Source organism: Oratosquilla oratoria, unplaced genomic scaffold (assembly GCF_046742065.1).
Source record: "Oratosquilla oratoria isolate Oo_2021 unplaced genomic scaffold, ASM4674206v1 SCAFFOLD332, whole genome shotgun sequence".
Taxonomy (NCBI): domain Eukaryota; kingdom Metazoa; phylum Arthropoda; class Malacostraca; order Stomatopoda; family Squillidae; genus Oratosquilla; species Oratosquilla oratoria.
Genome location: NW_027467682.1, coordinates 57,454 through 71,720, shown reverse-complemented (window position 1 = coordinate 71,720; position 14,267 = coordinate 57,454). Strand labels below are relative to the sequence as shown.

Genomic DNA, 14,267 nt, shown 5'->3' with positions numbered 1-14,267 from the left:
AGAAAAATGGGACTTCCTACGCTGGAATGATATTTTGGTTAGGAAAAGGTATATGAAAAATAGACAGACAGGACTTGAAAGTTTGACATGAAACATAAACAAGAGACCATGGTAAAATTTTGAAAAAAGCAAGGTTGTTTGAAATACAAGAACATAAGAATATAATAATGAAGGCGATTGTTAGAGACCACAGGGCCTATACTAGATAGTTCCATGACCATTACCATCTGTCATCCCCACCGATAGTTTCAGCGCCCACTACATGGTTACCAAGTCTATCCCAATCGTTGACCACTCTGTTGGTAGACCAGTCCTTGCCTATTTCCTTCTTGAATCTAAATTTGTCCAATTTAAAGCCATTACTGCGACTCCTTCTCTGTTGTCTTAATGAGATAACCTTGTTTTCGTCATCCTTGTTAAACCCTTTGATCCACTTGAACACCTCTATTACATCACTCTGCACTCTACGTCTTTCAAAGAGAGTGTAAGTTAAGGAGCTTAAGCCTGTCCCATGTATCATTTTGGCCATTCTCCTCTGTACTGATTCTAGTGAATTGATACCCATTCTATATGGTGGAGACCAAAACTCTACTGCATTGTTAAGGATGGGTCTAACTAATGGCAAATAGAATTTGATAATTACTTCTGCACTTTTATTTGTAACCGTCCTAGCAATGAAACCAATGCTCTGTTAGCTCTATTCCTGGCGCTAATGCAATGTTTCTGGTCAAGTGATCAAAACTCTACCACATTGGGTCTTGCTAACGCCAGATAGATTTTGATAATTACTTGTGCACTTTTATTGTTAACCGTCCTAGCAATTATACCAATGGTCAGTTAGCTCTATTCCTGGCACTAATGCACTGTTTCCTGGATTTATGGTCAGGACTCAATAGAACTCCCAAGTTTCTCTTGCATTCAGTTTTCTGTAAAAAAAAAAAAAAAAAATCTAAGCTATGCCTGTTTTCTGGGCTGTGAAAACCTACGCTTAACACGCTGTACTTTGATATATTGAAATCCATTTGCATTTTACCGACCATGTGAACAATTTGTTAAGATCCTTCTGCAGCATCTCGGCGTCTTCTCCTGACCTAATTTGGCGTCCTATATTAATGTCGTCTGCAAACTTACTAACATCACTATTAACACCATTGTCCAAGTGGTTTATATACATAATGAACAACAAAGGACCCAAAACCGAGCTTTGGGGAACTCCACTAGAAACACCCCCCTCACCCCAGTTAGATTTTACGCTGTTTATGGTGGCCCGCTGTTTTCTGTTACTGATCCAAGCTCTAATCCATTCAAATACTTTTCCTCCTATGCCATGGGCTTTGACTTTATTTAATAGTCTCTGGTGGGGTATCTTGTCGAACGCTTTGCTAAAGTCAAGGTAAATAACATCGTAACATTAGGCTGCGTTTCCACCGAGCGAGTCCAGGCCGATTCTCGCCAAATGTTGTTAATTTGAATGGCTAGAAGGAGACTTTACTTGCAGCATTCTAGGCTTCCCTAAGAACACTTCAACAATCTGTCTGACATTCGTAAAGGTTTAGCTCCTTTCATTTCGCCATTCAGTTTCTCAGTATATGACGCGAAGGCAATTTGACTTCTGAAAATTGAAAAAAAAAAACGAAAGATTGCAACCGACGTCGTTTCTGCTTAAACGAACTCACGACGGCTGAGGAGAATCAGCCGAGACTCGCTCGGTGGAAACGCAGCCTTAGTGCAAAAAGAGAGAAGGTTAGTTACACATGACTTACCCTTGGAGAACCCATGCTGCGAGTCACGAATCAAATTATGTCTCTTGATGTGATCTCTGATTCTATTAGCTATCATTGATTCAAGGATGTTGCCTATAACCGACGTCAAACTGATTGGCCTGTAGTTGCATACAGACGATTTATCCCCCTTTTTGAAAACAGGAACAACGTTTATCTGCCCCCCAAGCAATAGGCTTAAAACCAGTGTCTACTGACCTACTAAATAATTCCGTTAACTGGTCGCAGATTTCAAATTCACACTTTTTAAACACTCGTGGAATTTTTTCATCTGCACCCGGGGATTTTGTAGCTTTAAGTGTATCAATCTACTTGACTCTTCTACCTTACTAATCCTGATGTTAGTTAGTCTACTTCCTACATCCCCACTGAAAATCGGGTCGCAGTCAGCTACCATATCTAACCTCATCATGAGAAAACATTTGTTAAACGCCTCGCTCATTTTTACCTCCGAATCTATCATGACAGCTTCGTCGTTTTTAATTGGGCCCATTCTTTCCTTATTTAGGTAATATAGCTTATGTACTGTGTCTTAATGCATTGCTTCTGACCCGGGCAGTGGGCAGGAAACAGAGATGAGGGGGAAACAATGGGTGGTGGATGTGGGTATTGTTTTAACGTTTTTTGGCATGTGTGGATGTTCTGTCATGTGGTGTAGTGGGTGAGCTATGTTTGTGGAAACTGAGACAAGTGTTTGTGTGCCTCTCATGTCAATGTGACCCTTGACTTTGCGAACTTTCTTTTCATGGTATAGATGGTCTGTAGGTGCTGTATTTGTGCAGACTGTAATTATCTTTAGGGTTTTACTTTGTATAGACTGCAGGGTGTTGTGGTATGTCTCAGTGATGTTAGGAGGCCATGTGGGGTTTGCATAATCTAACACTGAACTATATTGTTTGTATACTGTAATGGTACTTTCTTTGTTTTGTTCAAATTTTGTACCTGCAAGTGATTTAAGCGCGTTGGGTCTAGGTGTGCATTTTGACTTTATGTTTGTGATATGTTGTTTGAATGATATAGATGTATCTTATGTTACGCCGAGAATCTTGAGTGAGTGTGTGTGTGGTATGAGGGTGTTGTTGATAAAGAGACGTGGTATGTATTTGTGTTCTACTGTCCAAATGGTGAGTAGTGTGGCTGTGGATTTGGTCAGTGCTATTTTGAGTTTATTTGTAATGAACGAGGTGTTGAGCGCATCGAGGTATGGTTGTACTATTTATGTGGCCATGTCTGCTTTACGATGTGTGCATGTAATTGTTATGTCGTCTGCGTAAGAAGAGATTTCTGGGGTGTCAGGTGTAGGTATATCCCGCATGTATAGATTCAAATATTTACATTAGTATAGTTTTTATTTATTATTTTATTATTATTATGATTTTTTCGCATCCGACCTAGATATGGACCAAAAGGTCTCCTGTCGTCATGCTCCGCCTTTGTAATCCTTTGTAAAAGTCATGGGGGAAAGGACGAAGCCCTGAGGTACTCCGCTCCTAAAATTTCTGGTGTGCGATCATTGGCCATTATATGACACATAGATATTTCTCCCTGCCTAATAATTGGCCAGTCATAATTTGGTATTATTGTGCTTGTCTGTGCCGTATATATTGTTTGTGAGATTGTGTCTGAGGACTGAATCAAATTTTGCACCAATGTTTAATTTTATAAGAAATGTTCATTCACCGTGTTTTGTGATTCAGATTTTACTTTCATTGGTCTTTCACCTCCTTGTACATAGTTGCCCACCCTGAATACTTATATTTCTTCATGTATCTCCCCCATGTTAACAATCATTGTTTGTATTGTTTCCTGTGATTTTTTTTTCTTTTATTTCTCGTACTTTTCTTACTGGTAAACGTCCCTCTTCCCATCCTACCACTGTGATACATTTTCGTTTGTATACTATATTTCTGAACTTTTCCCTACTCTCTAGTATTCTTATCACTACCTTCTCACATCTTCCTTTTCTTCATATTGTTGTTCCATAATTTTTCGCAATTGGTCTCATTCCTCTTATTGTAATTTTGAGAACCTATCTGCCCTTGTATGAAAGTGGCAGTTGCTGAAAAGTCTTTCGAGATAAACACCATGTGATGACGGAGCCTTTATGGTACGATTACGACGTTCACTTGTTACATTTGCTTGAAAAGTTGTGACAGCAACCGAAACGCCGCGCCGTGCTAATAAACATTCCATGCTCACAATGGTGTTTCTTTCGATGCACTTTCTGCCCTTGTATGATTTGTTTGAAATTATCTTCATTTCCCTCCACCTTAACTTTCTCTTCTAATTTGTCATAATCATTCTTTAATTCCACAAATACTCTTTTATACGATTCCTTCGGGATTGTCATTTCATTAAATCTATTTTTCAAATCGTCTATAGACTATTGTAACCGTTTGAAAATTACTTATTTTTTTTAGTATTTTCAATTCGTTTTAGTCTTTAGCATATTCTCGATTATGTCGTTCATAGTTGCCATTTTTGTCTTTGGTTGATCTCAGTTATTTAGTTCATTTATAGATTATCTGTAATCACAATCTTATTCCTATTCGTTCTCAATAACAAATATTTTAACATATTAATTACCAGAGATCGGAACCCCGTGTTCTCCAACAACTCTATTCATCGCTCGGAACTAGGCAATTTCGCTGAACATATAGAGCTAGGTCGAATGTCTTCTCCCTCCAACTGCCAACTGTAATTACAGTCTTGTTCCTATTCATTCTCAATAACAAATTCATCAGTGTCTTATTCTTCATATGTCATATTTTCAAAATAAGACTTTGGTTTCACTTACCATCCAGTTTATAGTTATCTATTTTATTGCTTTCCATTATTTCATATACAATACAATGTTTTAACATATCACTTACCAGAGATCGCTACCTCATGTTCTCCTACAATTCCGTTTATCGCTCGGAACTAAGTAATTTTGCTAAACATATAGAGCTAGGTCGAACGTCTTCTCCCTCCAACCACCAACACACAACTGTGTGTGTGTGTGTGTGTGTGTGTGTGTGTGTGTGTGTGTGTGTGTGTGTGTGTGTGTGTGTGTGAGTGTGTGTGTGTGTGTGTTGTGTGTGTGTGTGTGTGTGTGTGTGTGTGTGTGTGTGTGTGTGTGTGTGTGTGTGTGTGTGTGTGTGGTTGTGTGTGTGTGTGAAAGAGAGGGGGGTTTGATACTGAAAGAACTTATTTCAGGTATTTTCTATGAATCATTACCTTCTCTGGAAATTGCGTAAAATTTCTCCCGTTACATGTTTTGCAAGACACTAGTAAAATTTGTGAATACTAATTGACCACATGTGCTTTTACAGTCTTTAATAACTAAAAAAAGTATCAGATCTATCAAATAACATATCAATGTAACTCGCACATACTTCATCAATAACTACTACAAGAATATTTTTTAAGAAAAGTTCAAGTATTCCATGGCGGATGTTCTTGACTGCACACCGTTCCAAGTAGAATGACAATCTTTGGCAGATGCTGAATTAGCGGTGAGACCCGTCCGTGATGAGAGCTTAGTTCTTTAAGCCATTCGTCGTTTTCTGTGTGAGAGAAAGAAATATCTAGAGAGATGCATGTAGAAGTAAAAAGAATATTTGTTTGAGTTTCCAACATTTGAAATAATCCATTGTTCTTACAAAAAGATACACATGTTTCATAGTTTGGCATTGTTGGAGCGAGTTCATTAACAAGAAAGCTGGTCATGCTCGCGGGAAGGAATTGTATATACAAGGTTTACTATAGTGGCTTTTGAAGACACGAAAGTTAGTTCCACCAATGGAAGTACTTAAAAAACAGCAATATAGTTAGAGGTCTTCCGGACGAGGTACGGCGGAAAGAACAGCAGGGTAGGATGAAATTCGAAGGGAATGGAGTGAGCATTAATGATAAGAAAAAGGAGAGAGGAAAAGGAGGCTGTGCAGAGGGGTGAAGATGAAAAAGGTGACCGGCGATATCACTGATGAGAGCAACCTACCTGGAAACGAAAGCGTTCTTGAGCCTGAGGGCGGGGAGGTTTTCGTCAAGTGCTTCCTGAGAAACTTCCTCGATGAGGGTCTGGAAAAATGGAAAGACGTTACGGGCTACTGCCATCCAATAACAACGGTGTCACCTGGCAAAGATATTAAATATAAACTCCCTGCTAAGCAGCTTGGAGCTCCATCCGGTAGATGTTGCCATGCCATAACTACATGTAAATGTGTTCGTCCCCTATATGAGGGGAATGGCTGAGTCAGATCATAATTTTTGCCCAGACTACCTGAGAGAAAAACACGAAAAGAGGAGGTCCCTAGTCCGCCCACTTAGTTGCCTTTTGTGACATGCAGGGGAATGTAGTAGGAGTGTTATGTCACCCATCACAGATTGCCAAGAAAAACAAAACAAAAAAACAAAACATGAAAAGGTATGGTAAACGCAATATCAAAGGAGGGTAACAGCAAGGGAGGAGAGTACAAGCTAAGAGTGATCAGCCTTTCTATTTGAAAGGAAATTAGTCTCCGATCACAAAAGAATGCTTCACAACTCTATTCCGTCGATGTCATTGGTACCATGTGCCCTCGGAGAATCATGGGGTATTGCTGGAATGATATTGTATTAAACAAGAGAGTGTACTGTGAGACTCAGTCTAGGCATGTTACCAGAATGGGGAATATCCGCCGCTGATGCCATTATTCGCAGTTTCCACGCGCAAACCCCCATGTAGTAGCCCTTCCCATTCCAAACAGCTCTCGGTAAGTTACGTTCACTTGGTCCATCCATAAGTTTTGTGGGCGTCCCTTCCGCTTCCTCCACTGAGAAATGTCTTTTGGATTAAACTTATGAGTGAGATCATCATCAGCTAAGCGTGGCACATGCCTATTTGACTGGAGTTGACCTTTACAATTTATGCTGGTAATAGACCTTGGCTGATTGTCACGAAAATGTTGCTGGTTTGATATGTCATACCAGGAATAGCCCCATAATTCTCCGAAGACACTTGGTACCTAAGACGTTGAGACATCTCTTCAAGTCAGCATTCAGTGTCCATGTCTCACAACCGTATAGCTAGAGAGGGATCACAAGCAACTGGAAGATTCGGATCTTAATCCTCCTACATAAGTGTCAACGACTCCATACATACTCTGGTTGAACGAGTCCTCAATACCATGAGCCATGGCAATCCATCGAAGTACTTCCTGACTTGACCCATCATTATTTCACGCTGCACTACAAAGCCATGCGAAGTTTTCCAAGACCTCAGTGCCCTCGCCACATGCATGGACAGAATGAACTGTATTATCCCTAGTGAGTCCCCGAACGCCTGGACCTTGATCTTGGTCTATGAGTGACTCCATGACTTCATTCAGGAGTTCCATTGATCCTGCAGGAAGCATATCATCGTCGGTGAAGACAGGGACGATGACCTTAGTGTTGCCAATGGATGTACTCGTAAAGATACAGATGTTGAAAAGTGTCGGGGAGAGGACACATCCCTGTATTATCCCTGAATTTACAGGAAAAAAGACGGACACGTCTCCTCCACACTACACAGCACTTTTCTCCCTAAAGAATAATTCAGACATCAGTTCAATAATCCTTTTAAAATTTCCACACATCCGCAGATCCCAGAGTATATCACGATACAAACTCCCTCTCGAGATTAACCCAAATTATAAGCAGTCCCTATTAAATTTCACATTAGCGCTCCATAAGAACACGAAACGCTAGAATCTAATCAGTTACTGATTTACAAAGTGTAAATTTAGTTTGATCAGGCCTATGGAGCTATCGTAGACGAGAGCGAACCCGTTCCAGCAACAGACGGAGAAGTTTGCTCGGCACACTGAGCAATATAATACCGCAGTAATTGTTGCAGTACAGACTGCTTCTTTTCCCCTTCCATTGCTTCTATAAGAAAAGTAAAATGTCTAAGACTCTGGCAAAGGACACTGATAGGCGGCGTTCTGGCGGAAACTGTATGTCGAAGGACACTGATACGGCAAAATCAGCACATAATTGGGTGGGATATCATGTCCGAGGAATTCATAACGAAGTGCGATGGTGTCTACAGGAGAAAAGGAATATAATAATAGAGGGGGAGCTAACTGGTTATAGGGAACAAAGCAATACATGTTTGGGTTCATAGTCTAAGAGTTACGAACGGTATGGTGATATCGAGGGCACGGAGAAAACTGGACTTAATTGGGGGCATGGATGGGACATACAAAACAAAAAATCCTATTTCCACGAGACCGAACGAGATCCCATGGGTGGGTTGGTGGTAGGGGAAGGGCATTCATTAAAGAATCTGTACAAATCACAAAATTCCATCTATTTCCGTGGTAGACCTTAAACGGTACACGTTCTTCAACACCTATGAATGACGTTCTACTAGATCTTAAGGTGTGCAATCTAGGTTCTCGGGTGATATAAAAAACATTGACCCGCTGATCGAGTGGGTCTCAGCGAGAGGCTAGCTACCCGGGAATGGTGAAGAAGAGCGAGTTTCGGGAGAGAGCACATACCATGAGAGCGTTGGACACTTCGGTGAGCACGGCGAACTTGGCTTCTCGGCAGGAGTCAGGCACTTCGAGGGTTGCTGCCATTCCAGAAGGAGGGCTGGCGCGCTTGCCCTGTGGTACCCAAGACTTGGAGAAAGTGACCTGGCTGAGGGCAGGGAGAGCCAGGCATGCGGCTAGGATAAGGAAGAAGGTCAAATGAGCCATTCTCGTCTTTGGTGGTGGTGTGAACTCTTTACGTTGTTGCTGTGGTGGTGGTTGTAAGATTGGTTGAGGTGGGAGAGCAAGTGTGTTCTCACTCTGCGTGAGCAGTCTTATATCCTTCTCGGCGCCATCCCTACTGCCTCTTCCTCTCCCGTCCCCTTCTACATCACCTCCCTCCCATTTCTACTCTCATCCTTCTTTCGTTCTCACAAGCTGTTGTGCATGTTTGCCCATCGTTTAGTAACAGATTCACCAGTCTTACTACATCATCAGCTAATTGGAAACCTCACTATTTAGTTTCTCCACGTGATCACCACTACCACAATCCAGTCACCACAATTGTCCCCATTCATTTACCATCAACCAGTCACTACCACCACCCAATCACCACCTCCAACCGTTCACCATCCCCTGTACTGGAGTAAAATGTGAAATGATTCACCTTAAACATGAGAAGTATACCACTTACAATGGCAAATTAATCCTCTGTATAAGATCAGTATTGAGCCTGCGTGGCGTAGTAGGTAACTTTCCTGTCTCGGTACGCGGGAAGTTCGAGTTCGATCCCCGGGGAATGCAAAAGGCTTTTTAACCCCTCTCCACAACGGTTGACATCAGAGGCACGGTAGATAAGTGTCACATATGTATGCTAGCAGCTAATTAGTATGGTCGAGCTGATCACACTGATTTCAGACTTTATTGGCAACTACAGCTATTCCAACATGCCACCGCAGTGAGGTATGAAGGCTGTATCGTCTCTCTGGGGATAAGCCGGTGCTGCCGTGAACCATTAAGGCTGAACTACTAATATTACATAGGATCAGCAGCTAAGGTGAAGTTTGAAAAAAAAAAAAAATAGACCAGGCAACAGTTGAAATATGAGTTCTTTCATTTGAGGCCAGTAAAGGATCCAAGAATATTTAAGGTGTTAGAAGGAAAATTTTTCGTGACATCAAAGCAAAGTTGATACCTCTATAAATGCCTCTCTCAAGTAAACAGGTGGTAAAATTGAGGCTTGGCAGCGGTGAACGACAAAGTTCTTCCTACCCTAGTCAGATAATAGAAAGCTCAGAAGCCAGGTATTCTGAAGTGATGCTTATAGAATGACGCTCAGTTTGAGAAGGGCAGCTGCATAAGAATGTATAGGGGAAAATATTTGGTCAAGAGTAGAAAGAAAAAAGTAGGAAATAGAATAAGTTTTTGTGTGATGCCAGAGGTTGCATTTACAGGACCAGTGGCCGACCATAACAGTGGGCGTAACTATAGAACGGTAAGGGAAAAAAAAAAAAAAAAAAAAGGAAAAGGAGTAAGTAAAGGAAGTGATAGGTACGTATGAGGGTAACTTGGAAGTACGGGACAGTACGAGTAGTTTTGGCGCTACATGTGGTCAATGTGTTTCCATTGTTGTAAATTCATTAGTTACATAACAATTTGCATGCAGCTTGTGAATGTTTATGAACCTTACGTGTTCATACGGCTATCACATTGATAAACATGGCTCTCTAAATTCACCAGTGAATGTGAGCATATCTCCAGCATAAATGGAAAGAACAAATTGATAAAGGTGGAACAGTTTGCCTAGTCAGGAAGAGTTAGCACAGAGCACAGTTTTTAAGAGTGACAGAGATACTCCGTCCATACCTTAAATCCTAATGTCAAAGCCAGATATTGCAGGGAAAAAAATCTTAGAAGAAATTCGGATGGAATGTATTACTAAATAAGAGGAAACAGAACCGGCATTGTCTAAAATATCATTTAGTGAAAGCTTCAGCAGAGGTCAGCTTTTCCAGTGGAAGAGACAGTATTGTCGCAGCTGTGGAAGAAAGGAAGTACAGACATAGATGTTAAGTTTTGGACATGTTAGCTAGGTTTCATAAATCGTGTGAAGAATTAGAGGAAGTAAAGTTTTCATGGAGAACAGGATCTATTCAATTCTAGACAGAAGTAAATAACTGATTATTCTCAGGAATTTGAGGGGCACGTTACATTTCATAAGCCTTGTCATATTATTGTATAACATGAAAAAAGCACGGTTAAACCAAATCTTTGTAGATATAGGGTCAGAAAATATATGCAGACTGTATACTTCCAAAACAGAGATGATCAGATTTGTGATGTACTCTGTGATCACTGAGGAATTACGAGTACGAAAGTAGTAATCATTCCAAAGAAAATAAAATAATATACCTCATAGATCATCAGTCATTAGCGCCTAAATTTCAAAGGAGTCTGCACAAAGAAACTCTTGAAACAGTAGTGACAGATTTTATATTGGACAAAGTGGGAAAAACTTGGAAACAAGGATTTCCCAACATAAATATAGTGTGAAATCTGCCCAGGCAAATAATGCGTTATTTCAACATAAAGCATTATACAACCATCATATTGATTGGTCTAAGGCAACAATTTTAGCAAAAGGAAAAAGCCTACAAGAAAGAAATATAAAAGAATCCTGCTTAATATCATGCACGTTTGATAAAAATATAAACTTAAGCTATGGTCATTTTAAATGTGATAAATTGGTAACCCAAATGGTGACCAAGATCTTTCCGCCAGATTGAGCCTTATGCGTTGGTCAGGACGATAGAGGTAAGGTCATCCCCCCTCCTCACGTTGTATTGTCTCCCCCATTCCCCCTATGGTTGCCACCTGATACTTACATTTAAACACAACCCTGTATCTCTGTCATTTAGTCTGGAGATGTAATATACGAAAGTATTTTCCACACACATATATATATATATATATATATATATATATATATATATATATATATATATATATATATATATATATATAAATATATTTATTTATTTCACATGGATAGGGTTGGCAAGAGTGGTGCAGAGGTAGCACTTTTCGTTAAAAATACAATAAAATATATTATCATCAATTCGATTAAGGAAGAGGATGGTACGGGATATATTTAGGTGGAAATTATAGGCAAGAATAAGAAACTTTATTGGCGTCCTATATAGGCCTCCTAACCTCAGCATTGAGCAGACTGATCCCCTGGGTCATGAAATTTGCAAGACGTCTCAGTACAAAAACGTTGTGATCATGGGAGACTTTAATTATAGAAGCATTAACTTGGAAATTTTAGTAGAAAATCAGGAAGCGAAAATTTTCTTATGTGTAGTACAGGATAACTTCCTAAAACAATTGATTACCGATCCCACGAAGAGAGAGAATATTCTGGACTTACTTTTAACTAATAATGAGCACCTAACGAGTAACGTAAAAGTGGGAGATAGTCTGGGCTCTAGCGATCATCAAAAAATAAGATTTAATATTATTTGGGAAGAATCAAAAAGTACGTTCAAATACTTGACTTCAGGAGAGCCAATTTTGAGATGAGAAACTATAGAGACATTCGATCACTTACGGGACCGACCCAGGGGATGTGACGGGGTCAGATATACGGTCAGTCCGGACGTCATTAACGCGGTCAGTGGTCGGGTCACGGAGGGTATATGTACCTTGGGTCAGGACACTTGCGGGTGCGGGGTGAACAGCCAGGTCAGCGATTTGGACGAAATGTATTGTAACCTAACAGATTTAATTCTAAATGCGCAAAATAAATGTATTCCCCTTAAATCAATACTTAAGAATAGTAATACTCCCAAATGCATGACGGACAGGCTGAAACCTGAGATCGGAATGAAAAGAGGGGGGGGGAACACACCTTAGATCCAAATATAAAGATATGGCAGAACTGGTGAAAAAGAAGACGTGCACAGCAAAACGTAGCTATGAAAATAAGGCTGCCAGACAAGCGAGATCCAACCCATAGGGCTTCTTTCGTCTCTGCTGAACAAAAAATAAGGAAAGGATAGGCCCAATACAAAATGACGAAAATGTCATGATAGAATCGAAAAAAAAAAAAAAAAAAAATGAGGTGTTTAACAAATATTTTCTTTCAGTGTTCACTAAAGAGAAGTTAGATAAGGTACCTGACTGCGATTCGATTTTCAGTGAGAAAGAAGAAAGTAGACTATCTAATATCAGCATTAGTAAGGTAGAAGTAGTGAAGCAGATTGAAAGATTTGAAGCTACAAAATCTCCGGGTCCAGACGAAATTTTCCCGAGAGTGCTTAAAAGAGTGTAAATTTGAAATCTGCGACCAGTTAACAAAAACACTTAATATGTCGGTAGACACTGGTTTTGTGCCTATTGATTGGAGGTAGGCAAACGTTGTTCCTGTTTTCAAAAAGGGAGATAAATCGCCAAAATGCTACTACAGGCCAATCAATTTAGAATCAGTTACTTGAATCAATAATCGTTAATAGACTCAGAGAATACACCAAAAGACATAATTTGATTTATGACACACAGCATGTGTGACTAATCTTCTATCCTTTTACACTAAAGTATATAAGGCGTCATATAACAATGATAGTTACGATGTTATTTACCTTGAACTTAGCAAAGCGTTCGACAAGGTGCCCCACCAGAGACTACTAAATAAAGTCAAAGCCCATGGCATAGGAGGAAAAGAGTTAGAATGGGTTAGAGCTTGGATCAGTGACAGAAAAAAATGTAACCATTACTAACCATCACCTACTACCACGCACGTGATCCACATGCATGCGATAGAGAACTCACATTCAGCAAGACTCCCCTCATGTTGACTTCGCTTTCCCAGAACAAGCATCTTACCACAGCAACCTAACGCAGCACTAATTCAGACAAACAAGATATCGCCACACGAAGATGCCTAATGTCACCAGAGAAACCCATTAAACCCCCTTTATTATACCTGACCCTGTTATAATACCCATAAGCTAACATATATATATCATGTCTAACCGTAACCCACCAACCATACGACTAACCCCCACACATAAAACTAACCCCAATGCTTAAGAATGGCGAAACTAACACCTTTACTTACGACAACCCACTAACCCCCTATATTATGTAAACGTTTTGTAACCAAAAGAGGAGAGCTGAGCAGGTCAAGAGCCTGCCAGCCAAGTATGCCCGAGGTCAAGGCCCGGCACTTACTGTATTTTGCCCAGAGGGCCCATATATACTTTGTTAAATCCAATACCAGATCACCTTGTTATAAGAAAAAAAAAAAAAATTGAAGAAACTCCGGTTTTGGAGTTTATCTCGCCTGCATAATTAAGCCCACCTTATGTAACCACAACAATCATCGGGGTTACAAACAGCGGGTCATCATATATGGTGTAAATTCAAATGGAGGGGGGGGGGTTCTAATGGGGTCCCCCAGGGCTCGGCTTTGGGTTCCTTATTGTTCATTATGTACATAAAGGACTTGGGCAATGGGATTAATAGTGATGTTAGTAAGTTTGCGGACGACACTAAAATAGGACACCAAATTAGATCAGAAGACGACGCCGAGATTCTGCAGGACGATCTTAGCCAAATGTTCACATGGTCGGTGAAATGGCAAATGAACTTCAATATCTCAAATTGCAGTGTGTTAAACGTAGGACTATACAACCCCGAAAATAGAAAGAGCATATAAAACACGTTTTAGAGAAAACCGAGTGCAAAAGAAACTTAGGAGTTCTAGTTAGTCCTGACCTTAAATCCAGGAAACAGTGTATTAGCTCCAGGAATAAAGCAAACAGAGTATTAGGTTTTGGTCTCCTGACCTTAAATCTAGGAAACAGTGCATTGGCGGCAGGAACAGAGCTAAGAGTGCTTTCATTGCTAGAACGGTTACAAATAAAAGTGCAGAAGTAATTATCAAATTCTATTTGGCGTTAGTTAGACCCATCCTTGACAATGCAGTAGAGTTTTGGTCTCC

At 40.2% G+C, this 14,267-nt stretch overlaps 1 protein-coding gene across 1 annotated transcript; it reads right to left on the bottom strand.

Moving 5' to 3' along the window:
* Positions 1-4,938: 4,938 nt before the first annotated feature.
* Positions 4,939-8,600, bottom strand: LOC143023093 (uncharacterized). Its single transcript, XM_076181573.1, has 3 exons — positions 8,291-8,600; positions 5,764-5,843; positions 4,939-5,329 (listed from the first exon to the last, which is right to left on the bottom strand). Exons 1-3 carry the CDS (start codon positions 8,489-8,491, stop codon positions 5,311-5,313), a joined length of 300 nt encoding a protein of 99 aa, XP_076037688.1. The 5' UTR covers positions 8,492-8,600; the 3' UTR covers positions 4,939-5,310.
* Positions 8,601-14,267: the final 5,667 nt, after the last annotated feature.